Raw genomic sequence first — 25,185 nt, forward strand, 5'->3', positions numbered from 1 at the left:
TGACCATAATGCCACACAGGCTCTATCCTCATAACCCTACGTGTTTACCCTCTAGTCCCACTGACACTAAGTGTCAACTTAGCATGGCCAATCAACCTAACTCACACATCTTTGGAGTGTGGGAGGAAACCCATGCAAATACTGGGAAAACATGCAGACTCCACACAGACAGTGACCCCAAGCTGGGAATCAAACCCAGGTCCTTGACACTGTGAGGCAGCAGTGCTAACCACTGTGCCACCATACTGTCCATTGGTATAAATGTTACTGTAAATCGGTGTAAATGTTTCTTTGACCACTACATCAGTTGACACCCTAGTCAGAGCATCAACACCATTCCTTAACATCTATTGTACTGACATTAATTGGGGAGCTTGTCTCCCAGTAGATGAGTTTGTGCATGAGGCCAGTGATTTAATTTCCCTTATAATAATTTTTTTCCTTTACAGCTTAATGCACAATCTTATTAAGGTGCTATATGTTTGAGTCAAACATACATGAATAAATTAATAAGCAGAAAAGCAAAATACAGATGTTGGAAATCTGAAATATTCAGAGAAAATACTTGAATAACTCAGCAGGCCAGGTAGTGTCTGTGGAGAGAAACAGAGCAGTTTGTGAGGACCACAAACTTTCATTCCCTCTTATGATGAAACGTGTCCTGTCTGACCTGCTGATTATTTCCAGCATTTTCTGTTTTATATTTGCAAGTCTACACTGAAGCCTCAAGAGTGAGCTCTAACTCTTTTTTTTAGTTTATTCATTAGTGTCACAAGTAGGCTTACATTAACACTGCAATGAAGTTACTGTGAAAGTCCCTTAGCCACCACACTCCAGTGACTGTTCAGGTACACTGAAGGAGAATTTAGCATGGCCAATGCACCGAACCAGCATGTCTTTCGGACTATGGGAGGAAACCGGAGCACCCAGAGGAAACCCACACAGACACGGGGAGAACGTGCAGACTCCACACAAACAATGACTTCGGCTGGGAATTGAACCCAGGTCACTGGTGCTGTGAAGAAGCAGTGCTAACCTTTATAACATCGTGCCAAGGTCTAAAAGTTGTAGTTGCACAGTATGGGCACAGGTATTAATTACTTGTGTATAAAGTTCATTAGTGCAAATCAACTTCCAGTCATTTCACCCTTTCTCTGGCTTTTTGTTAGGTTGAGCAGTGTTCCTGTCAGTCTGAACTGCAGACGTGATTTGGGCAGGATTTTGTAGTCCAGGGCTTTATTGGAAATTTGATTTATTTGAATTAAGATCTGTGGTTCACTTGTATGCAATAACCTCCACAATCATAACTTACAGCAGGTTTTAGAGACTTAATCCAGAAAGAACACTTTAAATGGTGATTTCAGAAAGTTTACTAACTATTAGAAAGGTAACAAGACAGAAGGATAAAAAGCAAAGTCTTCTCATGATATTTTCCAGACCAGCCGCCAGACATGCCCACTCTGAACCTTCGGCATGCAGTATTCATCATTGATACTTTACCGTAAGAAATCTTGTAACACCCCACCATGCACTGTGACTCTTTTTTTAGGCATTAATAGGGGAGCAATATGGAAGTGTCAGCTTACCAGCGGAAATTGAGGCCAGTGAATTTGAGGCCATACTCTGCAGATCAGAAAATGAAGGCCTCAGCACCAGGCTACTGGAGAACTGGTACCAGAGGGATGAGAATTCTGTTCCACCTGTTTACTACCTCAAATCGAAAACCGATGTCCTCCCTGACTATTACAACAAGGTGAGTTTCCATGGACTGCACAGGGGGTGGATTCCAGCTCTTTGGTTATTTACAGTAAGGCACCCGACATTAGTTCTCTACCATTAAAGGTAGGTGAAATGGACAAACATCTGGCAGATACATTTTAATTTGGGTAAATGTTGAACTGGTGCACTTTGGGACAGGCGGTTTAATCTGCATGAGAGTATTTTGAGAATGTGCAGGAGGGAACTGAGGATGCACAATCTTTGAAGGGGGCAGGGAAAATTGAGAAGGTGGTTCAGAAAGTGTATGGGTTACTTGTAAATGGCGCATTGAATACAAAACAAAGAGGTCATGTAAACTGTTACAAATCCTTGGCTAGGTATCAGTTGGAGTATTGTGGGTGCCACACATTAGGAAGGCAATCAAGAGGGTAGAAATGGAGGTTTACTGGGATGATACTGGGAATAAGGGATATGAAGAGCTTGCCGTAGCTGGAATTATTCTCTTTGGAGCAGTGTCAAGCTCCTGGTACAAAAGGAAGATTTAAGAATTGAGCGAAATAAAAATATTAAAAAATAAGATTTGGATGAAATAAAGTGAAAAAGTGAAATAAAGTGAAACCTCTGGGTGCTCTGGTTTCCTCCCACAGTCCAAAGATATGCAGGTTAGGTTGATCGGCCATGCTAAATTGCCACTTAATCATTTGGGGAAGTAGCAAGGTTAAATATGTGCGGTTACGGCCTGGATGGGATTGTTGTCACTGCAGACTCAATGGGTCAAATGGCCTCCTTCTGCACTGTAGGGGTTCTATGATTCTATGAACTGCTGCCTCACAGCGCCAGGGATCTGGGTTCGATTCCAACCTTTGGTGACTGTCTGTGTGGCGTTTACACGTCCTCCCTGTGTCTGTGTGGGTTTCCTCCGGGTGCTCTGGAATTGATAACGCATGTTGATATGTTAATTAGCTTGACAGCAGGAAATCAGGTGTTTACCTAAGTGATGAGGAGCTGAAGAATGGTAGAAGATGTGAATTCAAAATGGGAAGTTAAGAATATAATTTACACCAATATGTTAAAAGCCTGGTCCAAATTAGAAAAACATCAAAGGGAAAAATACAATATATCCACAACAGGGTTAATTGCTGTCCATGGGAGAGGCAAAGAGAGTGAAAGAGAGAGAGAGATACAACTAGTAAGCAGAACTCTCCCCAATGATACAGAACTCCAGTATAATAGCCTCAGAGAATGATAATGCTAAGTGGAAGGAAGATTCTTCCCAAACCTAACGATAACTCATAGATGGTTACTATTGGCTAGTTTTAGCTCACAGTTGTAGTGAATGGGATTTTATTTTGGGACAAAGGATATTTCTCAGAGTTCTGGATGGTAGATAGACAGGAATGGAGTTAATTTCATGAGGTACTCACGCGCACGTGTGTGTGTGTGTGTGTGTGTGTGTGTGTGTGTGTGTGTGTGTGTGTGTGTGTGTGTGTGTGTGTGTGTGTTATGAAGTGTACTGTTGTCTTCTACTGAAGTTTTTCCTGTTGCCTGTTTCTTTTAAATTAATAAATACTCATTTATGATTGATTAAAACAAGACTCTGCCTTTCCTCACTGGTTTGCATATCTTTCCTCACATTATGCCAAAGTGAAAATATACTCCACTAAGAACCGGTGTTCCAAGTTACACTTCTGGCTTTCAGGTTAGCCTTGTATTTAACAGTAGAGATGTGAAAGATTCACAGATATATCATGATGTACTGTTTAGTATGGGGAAACCTAGTGGAGGTATTGAAAACTGTGAGTGAGTAGAAAGGAATTAGTTCCTCGGGTAATTGGGTGAGCAAGCAGAGGTCAAAGCTTTAAATTATTGGCCCAGAAACTGAAGGGAAAATGAGGAGAAATTGTTTCACACGGAAAGTTGTTAAGATCCAGACCTGAAAGTGTCTCTATAGATTGTTGGTTAACAAGGGTGTGTAAGGTTATCGGGGGTAGGCAAGAATGTGGGGTTGAAGTTACAATCAGTTCAGCCATGATCTTATTGAATGGTGGAGCAGGCTCGAGGGGCGGAGCGGCCTACTTATAGACTGCCTCTTCTCTCCTGTTACCATGTACATAGTTTGGAATGTCACAGAGGCCTCACAGAAAGAGACCATTCTGCCCATTGTGTCTCTCCGAGGGCTACACCGAGTTCCACTCTCCCACCTTTTCCTGGCAATTTGTTTTCTCTTGAGGTAATTATCCAATTCTCTACTGAAAGCTGTGATTAAATCCTCCCCTGCTGTGAAGTTAGGCAGTACATTCCAGATCCTAACCATTCTCTGCGCAGAAAGCTTTATCCTCATGTCGCTGTTGTTTTGATTCCCAATCACCTTAAATCTGTGCCCTTTGGTTCTCAATCCCTCCATCAATGGGAACAGGGGATTTTCACAGTAACTTCATTGCTCTGTTAATGTAAGCCTGCTTGTGACACTAATAAATAAACTTTAAAAACTTTATAACTTCCTTGCTGTTGTACTCTATGCCCCTATTTATAAAACCCAAGATCCTGCACCCCTTATTACTATATTCTCAACCTACTGACGCCAGGGTGACCATGTCTTAAGGAGAAGGGACATATGGGTGTGGGGAACGATACAAATGGGGGCTGTTAGTAATCTGTGAGAGGGGGGTGGAATTGCGAATGCATGGGTACAAACTGCATGTGTGCAAAATTTTAAGGTCTGAATTAACAAGCGGCACAGTGGCACAGTGGTTAGCACTGCTGCCTCACAACACCAGGAACCTGGGTTCAATCCCTGGCTTGGATCACTGTCTGTGCGGAGTCTGCACGTTCTCCCTGTATCTGCATGGGTTTCCTCCCGGTGCTCTGTTCTCCCACAGTCTGAAAGACATGTTGGTTAGGTGCATTGGCCATGCGAAATTCTCTTCCAGTGTACCTGAACAGCCGTCGGAGTGTGGTGACTAGGGGATTTTCACAGTAACTTCATTGCAGTGTTAACGTAAGCCGACTTGTGACACTAATAAATAAATTATGGGAAAAACGTGTCCCAGCAACATACAATCCAGAACACAGGACAATCATCACAGGTCAATGCCAGAAAATCCAGGATAGTTAGTCACCCTGTCAGCCACCTTCAATGACTTGTGCTTGATCCTGGACCGATAGACGGGCTCCACAACAGCTCAGTGACTAGCACTGCTAGCTGTGCAGATACATGGATTTGGGCCTGTGTCTGTGGGAGTTTGCGCATTCTCCCTGTGGTTGCGTGGGTTTCCTCCGGGCGCTCCGGTTTCCTCCCACACCCCAAAGATGTGCTCTTAGGCTAATTGGTTTCCACCAAATTGACACTATTTCTTCCCTGAATCTGACTGAGTAGGGTCCCATTCGTAGACATGCAGGGTAGAATAGGTGTAGGGCGATGTGGCGGCGCGGGCTCGTTGGGCCGAAGGGCCTGTTTCCCGTGCTGGGTTGTTCTTTGTTCTTTGTAAACCCAGGCCCCATTTCTCTGTTAGAATTGTGCCCTTTATGTTATATTGCCTCTGCTCATTCTTCCAAACAATACAAATCGCTTCATACTTTTCAACATTAAATCTCATCTGGCACTTGCCCAGCCATCCCATCAGCCCCTCTATCTTTTTGAACTTTAACATTGCCCTCACGTTACACATGACCTTCCTGACAGGGCTCCTAACACCAACTCCTTGGGAACTCGACCCTAAACCTTTCTCCAGTCTGCAAAGCAACCATTCACCACCACTCTTTCTTCCTCTGACTCTGCCTATTTCATATCCATGTCGCTACTCTCCCTTTTATTCCATGTGCTCTAACTTGGCTGACAAGCTTGTCATGTGGCACTTTGCCAAATGCCTTTTGCAGGTCCGTGTACACCACATCAACAGCATTACCCTCATCAACCGTCTCTGTTACCTCAGCAAAAAAACTCCAGTAAGTTCATTTATCTTGGATCTTATGAGTTTTCACTTCAGTCTCCCATCTGTGAAGTGCATGAATACACTGTAAGCAGTTAATGAGTGTACTTGAGCTATGTGTTAATGCATCCCTTTGACATCTACTTTAACAAAGGGATTACTCTGTTTACAGTAGCAGCTGGAAAAATTTCAAGTCAATGAATGAATGTATTCATATACTCAGGCGGCTTTTGATGAATGAATTCAATTCCCTCCATGTCCTGATCCCTCCCTATCTCCAGAGCATCTCTGTTTTACTTTGTTAAAGATCCTTTTTAATTGCAAATGTTGCTGATCACCGTGTTTCTAATGCAAAAGCTGCATTCATTAATTTGATTTCTAATCCTGTACAACTCAATTACTCCAGTAATAGCAGTGTCAATATATGCAAATACAGAACCAGTCCTAAAGTCCCAACTGTATTCTTTGTGTCATGTGTCAGCAAAGAGGAGATCTGCAACAGTGGCCAACACTTTCATTGTGTTCTTGTCACAAAAAGAGTGAATCTGAACACCCTAAAAATTCCCCCGTTCAGCAGCTCCTTTCACCTACCCCAGCATTCTCCCTCCACCTGGACCCCTCTCTCTGGCCTCTGTCCTGCTCTTGATCTTTTCATTGAGAACTGTTGGCGTGACATGGGCTGTCACAATTTCTCTGCTCCTCTCAGCCACTCTTAACTTGTCTCCTTCCGAACTTGCTGCACTTTGCTCCAGTCTCTTAACAGTCTGTACCTCTGCTCTGCCAGTTGCACATTCTGATCATTTTTAGCACCTCTCTCAGTCTTCACCACCACCATTTACATTTCTTTTGTCCAATTACATCCCACCCAACCCCCACCCTCATAATATAAATCTTGTCTGATTTTCTTTGCTCTCAGTTCTGACAAAAGGTTTCGAGTAGAGAAGCAGGGATGTGTTGTTACAATTATACGGGGCCTCAGTGAGGCCACACCTAGAGTATTGTGTGCAGTTTTGATCTCCTTTTCTGAGGAAGGATGTTCTTGCTCTCGAGAGTACAGCAAAGGTTTACCAGGCTGATTCTGGGGATGGCAGGACTGATGTATGAGGAGAGATTGACCAGGTTAGGATTGTTTTTGCTGGAGTTCAAATGAATGAGGGGGGAATCTCATAGAGACTTATAAAATTCTAACAGGACTGGACAGGATAGATGCAGGAAGCATGTTCCCAATGGTGGAAGTGTCCGGAACCAGGGGTCACAGTCTGAGGATTCAGGGTAGACCATTTAGGATGGAGATGAGGAGACATTCCTTCATCCAAAGAGTGGTGGGCCTGTGGAATTCATTACGACAGGAACGTTGAAGGAATTCACGAGTGAGCTGGATATAGCACTTGGGGTGAATGGGATGAAATGTTAGGGGGAAAAAGCAGGGTTAGACTATTGAGTTGGACAATCAGCCATGATCGTGATGAATGGTGGAGCGGGCTCAAAGGGCCAAATGGCCTCCTCCTGCTGCTATCTTCTATGTTTCTATGTCATCTAGACTCAAAACATTGGCTCTATTCCCTCTCCACAGATGCTGTCAGACATGGTGAAAATTTCCACCAATTTCTGTTTTTGTTTCAGATGCCAACATCCACAGTATTGTACCTTTACCCTAAAAAGTATCAATGTGTTATATTAAATACTATGTTAATCTAATTTTTTAGATACTTTTTCCCCTGGTTTTTACATGTTACTGCACGATATTCATCATTCAAGTGGTTCAAAGGGCTCCTGCCCCCAACTCAGCTCCTGTACAAATTAAAGCAAGTGAAAGCAGTCTGATTGCTTCTCCTTTGATCCCCTTTACTGCTACTTCAGAAGTCACTTGCCTTGTCTTGTTTTGAAGGTAATACTTGCAGAGTCAAAACGATCTGACCTTTTACAAATTTCTATCCATTGTCCACCGAACAACTAAACCAATGAGCAGCAATAGGCATGTTTTCCAATCTTGGAGAACTGTGAAATCAGAGACAAAATCACTCCTGAACTCATTCCCAACTATTCACTGCCAGTAACATTCCCTTTAATATTTTTCCAGGGTATCACGACGGTTTCTTTCAAGTGCGTGGCTCCTTTAAACAAACCCCACCTGCGTTAACATAGGGCTGCCTTTGCTGCCAAAATAGTGCATGATCAGTGGTACTGTTTTATTCTGCGGCCAGCAGCAGAGATAAAAATCGGATATCTATTCATGGCAATGATTAAAACAGCCCACACCTTCTCTGAGTCGGTGGGTTGGAGGGTAGGGTTTGGGGGGAGGTGATAGGGTAGGGATTGTTTGAAGTTTAGTTTATTGAAAGTTCGTTTATTTATTGTCACAAATGGGCTTACATTAACACTGCAACTAAGTTACTGTGAAAATCCCCCAGTTGCCATAGTCTGGCACCTGTTCGGGTACACTGAGGGGGAATTTAGCACAGCCAGTGCACCTAACCAGTACGTCTTTTGGACTGTGTCAGGAAACAGGAGCACTTGGAGGAAACCCACGCAGACACGGGGAGAATGCGCAGACTCTGCACTGACAGTGACTCAAGCCAGGAATTGAACCTGGGTCCCTGGCGCTGTGAACACCACTGCGCCACCGTGCCACTCTGGGGAGGGAGACTTCCAAACCACGCGATGATGACTGCACTTCCAGATTACAACCTCCATATCCTACCGCTGGAGCTCGGGAACTGCTGGTTGGATCTTAGTCAAATCCTGAAGCTGTTGATGTGGGTTTGTGAGGCTGCAGTGGGTTGGGCAGTTTCTGAATCTCCCACTCTGGAACGCAGGTCTGGCACCGGGAGAAAGCACTGGGAGCTGCAAATGCGGGATATGGAGGTTGTAATCCGGAATTGTGGCCTTCATTGGGTGGATGAAAAGCTCCTCCTCCCTCCCGATCCCGATCCCGATGGGAATGCCAAGCCCACACTGCTCCCCCGCCGGAAACGGAGTGAATGGTTTTAGTGTCGAACTAGGAATCTGCACTGCATCCCCTGAAAATGATGACATTGGTTTTCTACTTATGCATGGACATGAACTGGCAAGGAGCACAGAGTGGAATTTTACCAGCAACGTCTGCCCGAGGTCCGTACAATCCCATGGAGGCCAAGGGAGAATGCCGTTCTCTGAGCCTCGCCCACTCCCGGAATCGGGCCGGGCGTGCCGGTAAAATTCCGGCCACAATGATAATCTAAATGGGCATAACCTGTGTGGGAACTTTCAAATTGCTGTACAATCACACAGCTTAGACATTAGTCACTCGACTCCCCTTTCCGACTCCCAAACATGAAGACATCAGTTTGTGTTACTGGCGAAAAAGATCATCAACCTGAAATGTTAGCTCTGTTTCTCTCTCTGCAGATGCTGCCTGACCTGCTGAGTATTTCCAGCAGTTTCCAACTTGCCTCTTTGCTCCATGATGCAAAGGCATTATTAATTACTCAAGTTGTTTGTGAATTTTTATCGTCAGAAAATTTACCAGATCAGTATATCTACTAACTGCTGGACATTGATGTCAGTCTTTAAGTTCCATTTTAAATAAATCCGTTGTTGCAGAATGCAGACAGGGTGAGGGAAGCTGCTCGTACAGCGTGGCGTAACAGCTTCACAGAAATGAAAATGACCTTCAGGGAGACGGTGAAGCTGTGCCTTCAGGAAGGAACCCTGAAACCAGAGCAAGCTCAGAAATATTTCACCTCGGGTAAGTGCTGGCTGTTCCTGGCGGTGATGAATGCTGTACGGTGATAGCTGCTTTTGTTATTTGCATTGGCTGGCACATGTACTTATTTCCCCATCTGCTTCTCTCACCACCACTGAAGTGCCCATTCATATTGAAGTACGATTTGATGTGCGTCAGAGGCTGCTTTCAATCGGTGCCCCCAGACAGAAAGTGTTAGCAGACTGTCACAGTTGAGTACTGCTCACACACATGCCTCACACATCACACACATACACACCACACGCACACACACACCACACACACTCGCACACATGCCACACACACACCACACATGTACACGTGCCACACACACAGCACACATGCATCAAACATACACACATCTCACTCATGCCACATGCTACCACACACACGCACGCCACACGCACACACATGCTGCACATACACGCACACCACACATGCACACACACACACACACACACACACACAAGAATTGAAGATCTGGCTGACTTTTCTTTAAAAATACATACCACAATATATACCACACATGCCACACCACAAAGACTCACTCAAACGCACATGCAACCACATACATGCACACACACAAACCACAGATGTACAGTGCAAAGACTTACTCACACACATGCACACTACACACAAGCATGCATATGCACACCACAAATACACACCACATACATTCACCACACACTTGCTGACAATGATTGCCATCTTAAACTTCTACACTCAGTGACTATGAGAATAATTATTAAATCCCTTATTAACAAAACCCGTGATAATTTTGAATAGCACTGCTGCTTCACAGCTCCAGGGTCCTGGGTTCGATTCCCGCTGGGGTCACTGTCTGTATGGAGTTTGCAAATTCTCCTCGTGTCTACATGGGTATCCTCTGGGTGCTCCGGTTTCCTCCCACAATCCAAAGATGTGCGGGTTAGGTTGATTGGCCATGCTAAGAAATTGCCCCTTAGTGTCCAGGGATGCATAGGTTAGAGGGATTATTGGGTATAATATGTGGGGGTGGGGGTGGGGCCTGGGTGGGATTGTGTTCGGTGCAGGCTCGATGGGCCGAAGGGCCTCTTTCTGCACTGTAGGGTTCTATGGTTCTATATCTACCTCTTTCAAATTCCATCCTATTCTGTCAAGTTTATGATCTCTGCCAACTTGTAGATAGTTGGTGAACGGGGCTAAGATGGTTCGCCACAGAAAAGCGGGAAAAGTCTGATGGGAGAATGTTGCCAGGCTGCTGTCGTATGCCTCTGAGCAATGGAATGGGACAGCCACATGGTGGCACAGCGGTTAGCACTGCTGCGTCACAGCGCCAAGGACCTGGGTTCGATTCCTGGCTTGGGTGACCGCCTGTGCGGATTCTGCATGTTCCCCCCGCGTCTGCGTGGGTTTCCTCCAGGTGCTCCAGTTTCCTCCTACAGTCCGAAAGATGTGCTGGTTAGGTGCATTAGCCATGCTAAATTGTCCCTCGGTGTATCCGAACAGGCACAGGAATGTGGTGGCTAGAGGACTTTCACAATAACTTCATTGCAGTGTTAATGTAAGCCTACTCGTGACACTAATAAATAAACATTAAACAAAGAAGCTTTGCTTTTTCATCCTTAGTTAATGATGTGTTGAACAGAGAAACTAACTAGAAGCGGTGAAAATCGAATACGTTCAAAATTGGGGTGTCAGATAAAATTTACACTGTTACCCTGCCTTGCACATTGATTCCTTGGTAAATACATGCAGTTTATCATCAACTGACCCTGTATCAGACACGATCAGTAACAGACACGAGGAGAATGTGCAAACTCCACACAGACAGTGACCCCAGCGGGAATCAAACCCAGGATCCTGGAGCTGTGAAGCAGCAGTGCTATTCAAAATGCATCATTGCTGAGTAGCAGGTGATACTGCACCACCTGGTGGACAGCATATGAAATGCATTTTGAGCTTCCAACCGGGGCAGAATTCCCCTGTGTCCCCATCAGGTGGATTCAATGGTGGGGCCAGCGGGTGGGGGCAGAATTCGATGGGAGTCCAAAAACTGGCTATAAAGCAACCTAAATTCTCCATGGGATCTTCTGCTGTTGCCTGTCGCAGCGGATCAAGAACCCCGCTGGAGACTGATGTGAAACTGATTTGTTTAAAAGTTTAATGTTTATTTATTAGTGTCACAAGTAGGCTTACATTAACACTGCAATGAAGTTACTGTGAAAGTTCCCGTAGCCACCACACTCTGGTGCCTGTTCGAGAACACTGAGGGAGAATTTAGCATGGCTAATGCACCTAACCAGCACATCTTTTGGACTGTGGGAGGAGACCTGAGCATCCAGAGGAAACCCACGCAGACATGGGGAGAATGTGTAAACTCCACACAGACAGTGACCCAAGCCGGGAGTCGAACCTGAGCCCCTGGCGCTGTGAGACAGCAGCGCTAACCACTGTGCTGCCACATCCCACTAATGGGGTTTTTAACAAATTTTTCCGACCAGCCCCTGAGTAGGAGTAGTAATGTTTGTTACATTTACTCACATTGACCTAATGTTTATGGACTCCACACCTCCCCACTTCCTGGGGAAAAGACTGGGTAGAATCTTCTGGTCCCACCAGTCGCGGAAAGCTTGGCAGGCGATGGAACTTAATTTGGCAAGAGGCCAAAAGTGAGTTTGCTGATGGCAGGGTGAACTTTGGAATTATTTTCTCTGGGCTTTAAAGATATGTTATAGGTGAGTTAAGCTTCTCAACGAGCAATGTCAGGAAGCCCTTTTTTTATGGATTAGCATATCATGCATACACACTGAAGGCCAGCTTGCTGGAATTATGTTGCCTCCCAAATTAATTCCACCCCCCCCACGAGAAATTAGAATGTTCACTTTTATCGCTGCACACTAATTAGCGTGTACTTGGTGAGGTAAACTTCTTCCATGATTATCGGTGAGTTGCCGCTGCGTTGTCCACTGTGGGGAATGTCCGGAATTGTCACCTTGTGTTTGAGGCTGGATAGTGACAGTGTAAGTTGGGAGATGACCAAGAAAGGGAGGAGGGGTTAATGGGAAGGGGTGGAGCAGTGATCAGGCAACGGTGGAAGAGACAGTGCAGGCTGGCCTAGACCCCTTTAAACGTGGCACCCTGACCTTTGACCTCAGGAGGTAATGGCAGGGTCAGCAACTTCCTGCCTGACCCCACCCATAAGAATTAGTGAGCTCCTGGTAGAAACATATTTGATGAGTTAACAGCGCAAGATTGCATGTGGTCAGTCACCTGCGCACCCCCAGCGAAATTACTCCCCCTTCCCCATCACCAAACGATTGGAGGGAAAGTCATTGATGAAGCAGCTGAAGATGGTTGGGCCTTGAACACGACCCTGAGAAGTCCCTGCAGTGATGTCAGGGACAGAGATAATTGACCTCCAACTATCACAGCCATATTCTTTTGTTCAAATCAGTGGAGATTTTCCCCCAGTTCCCATTGATTTTAATTTTGCGAGGGCTCCATAATGTCACACTGGTCAAATGCTGCCTTGATATCAAGGGCAGTCACTCTCACCTCGTCCATTGAGTTCAGCTCTTTTACCCATGTTTGGATCAACGTTGTTGTAAGGTGGGTAGCTAAATGGCCAGGATTGAACCCAAACTGAGCATCAGTTAGCAAGTGCTGCTTAATAACACTACTGACATATGACTCCTTCTAATGCTGGTTAAGAGTCGATTGATGGATGTGGTATTTGAATTGCGTTTGCCTTGCTTTTTTTGGACAGTGGGGCAATTTTCCACATTGTCAGGTAGATACCTGTATTGTATCTGAACTGGCACATCTTGGCTCAGGGTGTGGCTATCTCTGGAGCACCAGTCATCAGTAGAATCATAGAATCTACAGTGCAGAAGGAGGCCATTTGGCCCATGGAGCCTGCACCGACAACAATCCCACCCAGGTTCTATCCCCGTAACCCCACATATTTACCCTCCTAATCGTCCTAACACCAAGAGGCTATTTAAAATGGTCAATCAACCTAAACCACACATCTTTGGGCTGTGGGAGGAAACCCACACAGACACAGGGAGAACGTGCAGATTCCACACAGACGTGACCCGAGGCTGGAATTGAACCCAGGTCCCTGGCACTGTGAGGCAGCAGTGCTAACCACTGTGCTACCGTGCCGTCCATACCTACAGCCAGTAGGGCTATCAAAGTCTTAGGTGTGTCCAGTGCCTTCAACAGTTTCTTGATGTCACTTTGAATCAAATCGGCAGAAGACTGGGAACTGTTCTGCCGGAGATCGACTCCAGGAGGATTCCTATTTCTCCACGTTTAATTGGAATAGATTCTAATATGAGTTCTGGGTCCCAAAAAAGAGCTGGGGAGAGAGTGGTGGAGCGCAGGGATAAGACTGGGGGTGTGGAGGCCTTGCTGATCTGAACAGGAGCACCTCATTTTAATAAGTTGCCACAGATTCCCGCTGATAGTCACTCTCATTCCCGCTCATTCTTCCTGTGTCTGCATGGGTTTCCTCTGGTGCTCCGGTTTTCTCCCACAGTTCAAAGGTATGCGGGCTAGGTTGATTGGCCATACTAAATTGACCCTAATGTCAGGGAATTGCCAGAGTGTGGGGTTGCGGGAATAGGGCTCGGGTGGGATTGTGGTCATGCAGACTCGATGGGCTGAATGGCCTCCTGCACAGTAGGGATTCTATGATAGTTGGCCCAGTTGACAAGCTGTCTACTGAGCAGATGTGCTGACAGGCAGCAGGAGTCTGCAAGCGGGTTCCTGGGGTTAGTAGCTATGGAAAACAATCAACATCAACATTGCAAGCCTGAAATTCTGTCATGAAGACAGAACTAAAAACCAGCCAGACTAACAAATGAACGTCCATTTAAAAGCCTAAGTGCTATAATATCTTCCTTTGTTGTTTAGCTCTTGAAGATGAGTTACTGCACGCTGTCGTAAATCAACAAGCAAGTGTTCTCCAAAACTGCATTTGCTACATCTGTAAAGTTCCACATCTCACCCGCCACCTGAAGAGGATTCTCTTAGACCAGACAGGACAAACAGGCTCAGACAGGCAGCTGCTGCAGGATGCCCTGGCGTATGCCCAACTCCTCAGACTGCGCGACGAGATCCTCCCGACACTGGTGGTCTCCTCTAACTTACAGGTCTACACCTCTACGCTGCTGGACAACCAGCAACTGAACTGTACAGAGCAGGTGAGACAAGAGTACACCAAGGGCCTTTGCCAGCAGTTCTACGCTGACGTGATTCGGCTGCTTGACAGCAGCAATGCAGGAAGACCGCCCGATGAGCTGGGTGGCGGGACGGAGGAAATGATGAAGCACGCATCCCTGTGCAATTTATACGCATCCCTCTCTGACTTTGAGTGGAAAGAAATGGACCGGATTAAAGAATACGTCCTTGGGAAGCAATCCAATTTGCCCTTCATTATTGTGGGAGGGCCTTGCAGTGGGAAAACACTTCTCATGGCAACATGTGCCAAACAGGTACAGAATTTTATCTTTGACTTAGTCCTGTTACACCAATCCCCCACCCCCCCAGATTTGGTGATTGACTGCTTCCCAAATAAAGAAAGGACTTGTGCTTCTGTAGTGCCTTTCATAGCTCCAGTGTGTCTCAAAGCTCATAGTAACCTGTTACAGAAAGGAGTGGGATTTCATCTAAACTGCTCTAATTTCTCCTCTGGCACATGTCCAAAAGCAGAAAGGTGTTTGGATTTTGATTTCCCCTTTATTAATGAAAGCCGTGATGTGGAGAAGTCAGTGTTGGACTGGGATGGGCATCGTAAGAAGTTTCACGACACCAGGTTAAAGTCCAACAGGTTTATTTGGAATCACGAGCTTTTGGAGCATTGCTCCTTCGTCAGGTGAGCGGAGAGGTAGGTTCATAAACACAGCTTACATAGGCAAAGACACAATTGCAAGATAATTACAGATTGGAATATGAAAAATGGTTGGAATGGTCTTTACAGGTAATCAAGTCTTTACAAGCACAAACAGTGTGTGTGGCGAGAGGGATAATCATAGGCTAAGGAAGTGTGGCTACTTGCCTATCAAGTTCCGCACGCATGTGGATGGCCTCAACCGGGATCTTGAGTTCATGTCACACTATTTGTAACCGCACCCCCCATACTGCAAAATCCTACTAACTGTCTTGGTTTGAGACAACTCACGCCTCTTTAACCTGAAGGAGCAGCACTCCGAAAGCTTGTGATTCCAAATAAACCTGTAGGACTTTATAAATATATTTCCAAAACCCTCGATGTTGGTGAGATCTAATTTCTATTAATCCCACAGCAAATCGAGACAGGGTGAACTCAGGATTAGTTTATTCGCACACACTCCAATGCAGGAGGAGAGTATCATTGTTGCACCTTTTTTATTCATACGATAAGAGGGGGGACACAGAAAGGAATATTTGCAGGGCAAAGGCCAGAGAGTAAAGAACTATTGTTTCACTGAATGTAAAATCAAAGCTCCAAAGTGTATCCCTTCACAAACATCAGCAGGCTGAAAACTGATTCCAGATAATTCACTTTTCTATTAGAGATGGTTTCCACGATGCAATAGATGCATGGCAATTCATTAATGTGAGTCAGATCTCAAACAATGACAAGGTGGAGTACAGGAAAGAGATAGAGAATCTGATGGAATGGTGCAGGGACAGTAATCTCTCCTTCAATGTCAGTACAACAAAGGAGATAGTCATCGACTTTAGGAAGCGTAGTGAAGGACATGTCCCTGTTTACATCAAGGGGAATGAAGTGGAAATGGTCGAGAGCTTCAAGTTTCTAGGTGTCCAAATCACCAACAACCTGTCCTAGTCCCTCCAAGATGATGCTACAGCTACCTTGTGTCACAACAGTGGTGTCATCAGCAAACTTGAAAGTGGAGTTGGAGCAGAATTTGGCAATGCATTCATGAGTCTATAAGGAGTGTAGTAAGGGTCTGAGGATGCAGCCTTGTGGGGCACCAGTGTTGTGGATAATTGAGGAGGAGGTGTCATTGCCTATCCTTACTGATTGTGGTCTGTGGATCAGTCCAGGATCCAGTCACAGAGGGAGGAGCTGAGTCCTAGGCCATGGAGTTTGGAGATTAGTTTTGTTGGAATAATGGTGTTGAAGGCTGAGCTGTACTCAAAGAACAAAAACAGCCCGGGAAACAGGCCCTTCGGCCCAACGAGCCCGCACCGCCATTTTAACATTACCAGTCCCCCCTTCCACCCATGACCCTTATCTATTGTTTATGGCATTCCACATTGAGGGAAACTGATTTAGGGACAATTTATTACCTCCTGTCAGCCTAATAGCACATCTTTGGGGTGTGGGAGGAAACCGGAGCACCTGGAGAAGACCCATGCAAGCACGGGGAGAATGCACAAACTCCTACAGACACTGGCCCAAATCCATGTGTCTGCACAGCAAACAGTGATAGTCACTGAGCTGTCGTGTTGCCCAGCATCTGGTCCAGTTTAAGCACACACTAACGACGTGAAGCACTAGGCTACTCTCAAACATTCAAGAGCAGCCCAAGTATGACACATTGCGTGTATGCCCCTCGTTGGACAACAAGGTGGACCGACTTAAAACCTGTGAATTAAAAGAGAAAAACGTTATTATCATACCACATCCTTTTACATTACCAGGGATGTCCCAATGCTAATAAACCTTATTTAAAACAATCTCCTATATCCTCCTATCTCCAACCCACTCATGTGCCTGTCTAAGTTACTCTTAAACAACTCCAGCGTGCCTGCCTCCACCACCTTACTTGGCAGAGCATTCCATACCCCCACTACCCTCTGTGTGAAAAAACTCCCTCTAATATCTGTGTTATACCTCTCCCCCCTCACCTGAAGCCCGTGGCCCCTCGTACTGTGTGTCTCTAACATAGGAAATAGCTTACCTGTGTTTAGTTTATCTATACCCTTCACAAACTTATATACCTCTATTAGATCCCCCCTCAGTCGCCGTCTTTCAAGGGAAAACAGCCCCAATTTGCTCAATCTTTCCTCATAACCCAGTCCTTCCATACCAGGCAACATCCTGGTAAACCTCCTCTGCACTCTCTCCAGAGTCTCCACGTCCTTCCGGTAGTAAGGTGACCAGAACTGGACACAGTACTCTAAATGCGGCCTAACCAACGTTCTATACAACTGCAACATTACACTCCAGCTCTTATATTCTATACTCCTTCCTATAAAGGCTAACATACCATAGGCTTTCTTCACAACCTTCTCCACTTGTACTGCCACCTTCAAAGACTTGTGCACTTGCACCCCCAGGTCTCACTGCGTTTCTATACTCTTTATAGGCTTACCCTTTATCATATAACTCCCCCAATACCCGATTAGTAGGATTCTGACAAAATTGTTCTTGTTATCCAGTTGTTCCAGGGTTGAGTGTAGGGCCAAGGTGATGGTGTCTGCTATGGACCTGTTGCGGTGATAGGTGAACTGTAATGAATCCAGGCAATGTGGAAGGCTGGAATAGATCTGTGCCATGACTAAGGTTTCGAAGTACTTCATAATGATGGATATCAGAGCCACCAGGTGGGAGTCATTAAGGCACGCTGCTTGGCTTTTCTTTGTACAGGGATGATGGCCATTATGAAGAGACACACTGAAGAAGCTGTGGGAAGAACATACTTGTGCTGGCAAAGACTGACTTTATTCTGTCTGCATTGAAAGTCATAGGTCTCTAAAGATTACAAGAACAACCATTCCTTGTCCATTCCAATAAATGGTTCTGACCGTATTTGCTCATCTTTCTTTCAAAATCCTTCAGTTAATTTATCTTCATCCACCTTATACAATTTAACCTTTAACATTGATCTAGTTCCTGCTTCAATAATTAACCCTGGAAGTGAATTTCACAGCCTCAATATCTTATATGAACATAATTCCATTACCTTCTGTTTGAATTCACACAGCATTTAATCTTGTGTCTATGGCCTTTATTACTAAGGGATTGGAGTTCAACAGTACAGACTCTTACTACAGATGTATAGGTGAGACCACACCTCATAGAATCCCTACAGTACAGAAGGAGGCCAGTCAGCCCACTGACCACAATCCCACCCCAGCTCTATTCCCGCAACCCCCTGCATTTTACCGTCCTAATTCCCCAGACACTCATGGACAATTTAGCATGGCTAATCAATCTAATCGGCACACCTTTGGACTGTGGGAGGAAACCGGAGCACCCAGAGGAAACCCACGCAGACATGGGGAAAGTGTGCAAACTCCATACAAACAGTGACCTGAAGCCAGAATTGACCTTGGGACCCTGGCGCTGCTTTCCACTGTGCTGCCCCAAAAACCGGAGCACCTAGAGGAAACCCACATAGACACTGGGAGAACATACAAACTCCATACAGAGAGTGACTCAAGCCCGGAATCGAACTCGGGCCTCTGGTGCAGTGAGACAGCAGTGCTAACCACTGTGCTACTGTGCCGCCTACAGTATTGTGTGCAGTTTTGGCCTCCACGTTTAAGAAAAAGTTTTACTGCATTGGAAGCAGCATAGTGAAGGTTCACTAAATTGGTCCCTGGGTTGAGGGGTTTACCTAAGATGAGAAACTGAGTAAATTGGGCTGATATTCTCTGGAGTTTAGAAGAATGAAAGGTGATCTCATTGAAACCTACAGAACTTTGAAAGCACTTGATAAGGTGGGTGTTATGAAAATTTTTTAGCTGGATGGGGAATCTAAAACACGGGCAAAGTCTCAGGATAAGGAGCCAATCTGTTAGAATGAGGAGAAAGTATTTCACTCAAAGGATTGGGAATATTTGGAATTCTCTGAACCACAGAATTGTGGGTGCTCCATCATTGAATACATTTAAGACTGGGATAGGCAGATGTTTGGTCTTGAGGGGAATTATGGGATATGGGGAGCAGAGGCAAAAATGGAGTTGAAACCCAAGGTCAGCCATGATTATATTGAATGGTGGAGCAGAAATGATGAACACAAATGGTCTATTCCCACTCCAATTTATTGTCACCAGTTTAAAGTTTATTTAATAGCATCAAAAGTAGGCTTACATTAATACTGCAATGAAGCTAATGTGAAAATGCCCTAGTCGCCACACTCTGACACCTGTTCAGATACACTGAGGGAGAATTTAGCATGACCAATGCACCTAACCAGCATGTCTTTCGGAGTGTGGGAGAAAACTGGAGCACCCGTAGGAAACCCATGCAGACACAAAGAGAATGTGCAGACTCCACACGGACAGTGACCCAAGCCGGGAATCGAACCCAGATACCTGGCACTGTGAGGCAGCAGTGTAAGCCCTGTGTCACCGTGCCACCCCACTTGACGACAATGTTATAGAATATTTTTGGCCACAAAATGGTGTGATGAAAGTGCCATATTATTCATTATCAAGGCTGCGGCAGGACCTGAGTGGATTTTTGGTAGCAAGGCTACATAATGGCATGAAGTTACTTTTCTGGGCAATCCGGCATTTTCCAGTGGTTGTCAACAGGCGTTACCTTGGCAACGTAGAAACTTCTATGATCCTCTTCTATGGTGGCTTACTGTCCATGTGATAATTTCTTCTTTTATCTCACATTAGCTGGCTTACCCCTCATCTTTCTAACTTGACCCCTGATATTGTTCTGGTTTTTGTGCAGATGATGTTCACTGTTAATTAGCTATTCCGCCTGATTTCTTTACTCGTAACCAAAGGTGGCTCTGCTTTTGTAGACTGACTAGTATGTTGGTTTGGGGAACAATAAAACATAAATATATAATTTTTTTTCTGTATGTTTGCTTTCAGATAAGTTCATGGCTGAATAACTGTAACCCTGTGACGGTCAACCGCTTTCTCTCTTCCATAAGCAACAGTGCTTCCTTTAGAAACGAACTGACTGGAATCTGTCAGCAAATTGCAATCAGCTACCACAAATCGATCCAAATATATTCCAACAGTAATGCGGAACTGATGAACTGCTTTCTCAGTCTTTTAGACGAATCATCTGAACAGCAACCCTTGATTATAATGATAGATGCTGTTGACCAGGTCTCAGGGACTCATAGTACCCAAGCCCTGTGGTGGCTTCCAAAGTCTCTGCCACCTTTTACCAAGTTAATTATTTCTACTACTCTGAAGAAGTATGGAATTGCACAAAAATGCATGCCGTCATTGAACCCTGAATCAGTCTTTCTTGAATTAAAGCCAAGAGAGAGAAAGGAATGCAATAAAATTCTTACCCAACGCCTGCTAGCCTCCAACAGAAGAATTACCTCTGGGCAGCAGGCATACGTAAATGCAGCCCTGGGGCAGTGCGCCCTCCCACTTTTTGTTAACTTGCTTTATAGTGAAGCAGTGTGTTGGAGATCTCATGAGAATGTTGATGACCAGACTTTGGGAAGGAGTGTCCATGTCAGTATCAAGCGACTATTCGAAAGGCTTGAAAGGAGACATGGAGAGAGTTTGGTTTCCAGCGCTTTAGGCTACATAACACTTGCAACTTCAGGACTCGGTGAGGTTGAGCTGCTGGACATTTTGTCACTTGACAACAATGTTATAGAATATTTTTGGCCTCAAAATGGCATGCCGGACATGGTGAAAGTGCCATATTATTCATTAGCAAGGCTGCGGCAGGACTTGAGTGGGTTATTGGTAGCAAGGCTACATAATGGCATGAAGTTACTTTTCTGGGCAAGCCGGCATTTTCCAGTGGTTGTCAACAGGCGTTACCTCGGCAACGTGGAAACTGTGCAACGAATGCACAGCATCATGGTGGAATACTTCAATGGGCGATGGTCCAATGGAAGAGGGAAACCACTTCTTGTTACTCTGTTGCATCAGAAACCAATTGAGGACCAACCAATACATTGTCAGATATCAGAACGTAATCCTTTAATGAAGATATATGTTGATAGACAGCAGCCTTCACAGCCATGGCTTTTTCAGTTTCATTCTCATGACCCCTGCCAAGTCTTTCCAAATCACAGAAAGGTTAATGAACTAGCTTATCATTTGAAAAAGACTGGAAGACTGGGTGAACTATACCTTGACGTGCTGTCTTCATTTATATCCCACCAAGCAATGATTAAAGCTGGCCACTTGACTGAGCTCATAGCTGAACTGGAGGAAAATATTCACATGATAAATCGAAGGGAGATTAGATTTTTGGCAGCAGTTCTGAAAAGTGCGTGGTGCTTATTACAAAAATCCCCTGATCATCTATCAACAGTTATTCAGATGAAACTCCTACCATTTATAGAGTGCTTCCCTCATCTGTTCAAATTTTTGAAACAAGCTTATCAAAAAGGGCTCAGGTCTAATGTCATTGCTGTGATGCAGAGTTCAGTAATAACTGTGCCCGAGGTGTCCGCTGCTTTGTGTACTTCTGAACTGTCTGTAGCAACCGATATCATAGAGATTCAGTCACAGTCTCTTGTTCTGGTGACACTGGAAAGTGGTTCCGTGTATGCTTGGAACCTAGAGATCCAAACCCCTTGGGAACAAATCAACACTAAAGGAGTTAAAGTTTTAGGAGCTCGAATGTCAGAGGGTGACCGATTCCTTGTACTTGCGACTGCCCACAGCACTATATTAGTGTATGACTTTGCCCAGCTATCCCTGCTTTACGAAGCTGATGTGAGAAGAAGTCTTGACAGCAACACGGCAGAAATTCATCAGCCAATCCGCGGTTTTGCTGTGTGCAACACAAATGTAGTCATGTGGTTCGAGAACAGCACAGAGGTGAGGCTCCTTGACCTCAACTCTTGTCACACAGTCAAACAATTAAACTGCCAACATGAGGTTCAATGTGTATCATTTTCTGCTGATGGAACATATGCATTGTGTGGGCAATTGAAGAGCACAGTGACAATATTTAATATTCATACTGCTCTCCAGATAGCCGTAGTCTTTTCTGAATTTCCTGAAGCGTGCATCTATTCTATTTTCCTGCCTGAGTCCAATGAAGAAATGTACGTTGTAGACAAGATTGGGAACATATGTGTTTGGGGTACACAAGACATGAATGAGCCACATCTTTTGGAAGAGATTGTTTGTAAAGGAGATGAAAATGAAGTTCTGTGTGTTGAACTTGCTTCGCGTTCATTGTTATTGTGCAAGGCATCTTGCATTGAACTGTGGGACACATTGAATTGGAGCATGTCAAACAAGTTCAAACCACCTAAAAGTGAATGCTTCATCCAAGCTATATTGTCACAAGATTGTGATTCCATTATAGCTGTCATTAGCGGTCCCCAGGCCTTGTTTGTATGGAGGAGAGAGACTGGGCAATGTGTTCTAATACTTGAGAACAGTCTTGGTAGTCCATTGAAACTCTCCAAATGCTACAAGCAAAAGGCTTTGGTCGCATTTACCTCAAAGGGTTTTTTGAAGTCCTGGGACCTAGACTGCATAGATACAGCCTCAGCTATAGCAAGAACAGAAAGCACCATACAAGTTCTCCTTTTAACACATGGGAAGCATTTCTATACCTCTGATGGCACCAGTGTTGTATTCAAATGGAGCCTGATTTTCTATCAAATAGAAGCTACCTTTACACATGCTGACCTTGTAAAACATTGTGCTCTGACAAGAACGGGTGCATCTCTTGTAACTACAGATGTTAGTGGCGATCTTTACATTTGGGACACAGAGACTGGTCAGAACCTACACTGCATCAGATGTGGCGACGTGGCACAATTACTAATTACACCAAATGACCACTTTGTCGTGTCGCTATGCGAAGACCTCGTATCAAAGGTCTGGAAACTATCGACAGGACATATTGTCTGCAACATTCACATACATTTAAAGAAAGCAATGATATCACCAGAAAGTACCTTCATCCTGGGTCTTCACCAGCATCGTCTTCTTGCTGTTAGCTTGTGGTCGGGAGACATAGTCAAGAGATTTGAATGCAGTGATAGAGCAGACATTGTTGCCTTTCAGACACTCCGAGGCTACCCAGACTACGTCATGCTAGTCTCATCCTCAGGAAGTATTTATACCTGGAACGTAGCAGAAGAATCTCTTTACCGACAGATCCAAATCCCTGTCAAATTCTCCAGAGAATTAGATGTCTTTCAGGTTTCTGACAATGGGAGGACTGCAATCATTTCAGTCACCAGTGAGAATATCAATGTTTTGGACATTCTCCATGGAAAACTGAGTGTTGTTAGGTCAGAAGGAGCTATCTTTAATCAACAGTTGACTCGAGATGGTCAATATGTTGTTTATGTATGTTACAGACACCACTGTAGTTGTGACCTCCATTCAAGTGCAAAACTTAATATTGTTCAGACGACTGATGGGAAAAATATTGGAAGCTGTTACTTATGCAAAATCCCCTCGTGTATTGCTGTGTCTGAAAATGATTTCAATATTTTTGTGGGATTTGATGACGGGACTGTTGGAATGTACACAATTGTTGACCAATCTGATACTGAGGACAAAGTTAAAAACCGACTAAGCAGGGTGTCTACTGGTGACTACCCTCCCAGAAAGAAAGTCCACTTGTGTAAAAATATACCCGATACTTTTTGGGTGGATTCCAACAATGAGTATTCACAGTAACGGCTTTGCATTTCACTCTGGTATGCAGCCGGGTGATCAATGAATGTGAACACACAGTACTAAACCATTCCCCCAAAATTGTTTTATAACTGGGGGGCAATGTGGGAAATTTACAACATCGAAGTTCCTTCCTGGTAAATATGGGCACAGCCTAGAATTGGTTTCAACTAGATGGATCAATTATGCTCCCAAAAACGAGAATGCATGGAAGAATGAGCGGTGACATCAGGTATAGAATCCCTACAATGCAGAAGGAGGCCATTTAGCCATCGAGCCTGCACTAACATCAATCCCACCCAGGCCCTATTGCTGTAACCCCAAGTATTCACCCTGCTAAACCCCCTGATGCTAAAGGGCAATTTGCCATGGCCAATCTACCTAACCCGCATATCTTTACACTGTGGGAAGAAACCAGAGCATCCGGAGGAAATCCACGCAGACACAGGGAGATTGTGCAAACTCCACAGATAGTGACCCAAGGCTGAATTGAACCCGGGTCCATGGTGCTGTGAGGCAGCAGTGCTAATCACGTGCCACCATGCCACCCCAGCGTGTAAACTCACTACATAGTACTGAGCACATGGACTTTCTTAATGTTATAATTGATGTCAATCACATTCTAAGAGGTGGTTTTGATTGGATAATTTCCTTGAACAGTGTGTGTTGGAGCCGACGAGGGAGCGAGCTATCTTGGATCTGGTGCTATGTAATGAGGCGGGTAGAATTAGGGACCTTGCAGTGAAGGATCCTCTTGGAGAGAGTGATCATTGTATGGTGGAGTTTCTGTTGCAGATGGAGGAGGAGAAAGTGGGTTCCCGGACACGTGTCCTTTGTTTGAATAGAGGGGAGTATGGTAGGATGAGAGAAGAATTGGCGAATGTGGACTGGGGGAGTGCGTTGGAAGGTAGGTCTGCTGAGGAGCAGTGGAGGATCTTTAAGGAGATCTTTCTTGGTGCTCAGCAGAAATTTATTCCGATGGTTAAAAAGGACAGTAGGAAGAGAGGTAATAAGCCGTGGATAACGAAGGAGGTGAAGGAAAGTGTTAAATTAAAAGCGGAGGAATTTAGAGTAGCTAAGAGTAGTGGGCGAGAAGAGGATTGGGAAAGGTTTAAATGTCAACAAAGATTGACAAAGAAGTTGATAAAGGAGGGTAGGAGAAGCTATGAGGCTGGGCTAGCACTTAATATAAAAAAGGATAGCAAGAGTTTTTATAAATATATAAAAAGGAAGAGGCTGGTTGGAGTTCTATGAGGATGTGTCTAGGGCAGT

The 25,185-nt window shown here is 44.8% G+C and overlaps 1 protein-coding gene across 1 annotated transcript in view; it reads left to right on the forward strand.

Moving 5' to 3' along the window:
- LOC145349312 (NACHT and WD repeat domain-containing protein 2) overlaps nt 1-24,551 on the forward strand; it is a 38,738-nt gene extending 14,187 nt beyond the window's left edge. The window contains exons 4-7 of the mRNA XM_080197812.1: nt 1,550-1,753; nt 9,231-9,375; nt 14,275-14,855; nt 20,152-24,551. Coding sequence (XP_080053938.1) covers nt 1,550-1,753; nt 9,231-9,375; nt 14,275-14,855; nt 20,152-23,916 — 4,695 coding nt within the window. The 3' untranslated portion in view covers nt 23,917-24,551. The remainder of the gene's footprint in view (nt 1-1,549; nt 1,754-9,230; nt 9,376-14,274; nt 14,856-20,151) is intronic.
- Nucleotides 24,552-25,185: the final 634 nt, after the last annotated feature.

This window comes from Carcharhinus amblyrhynchos, chromosome 10 (genome assembly GCF_965287045.1).
Source record: "Carcharhinus amblyrhynchos chromosome 10, sCarAmb.v2.hapA, whole genome shotgun sequence".
Lineage (NCBI taxonomy): Eukaryota > Metazoa > Chordata > Chondrichthyes > Carcharhiniformes > Carcharhinidae > Carcharhinus > Carcharhinus amblyrhynchos.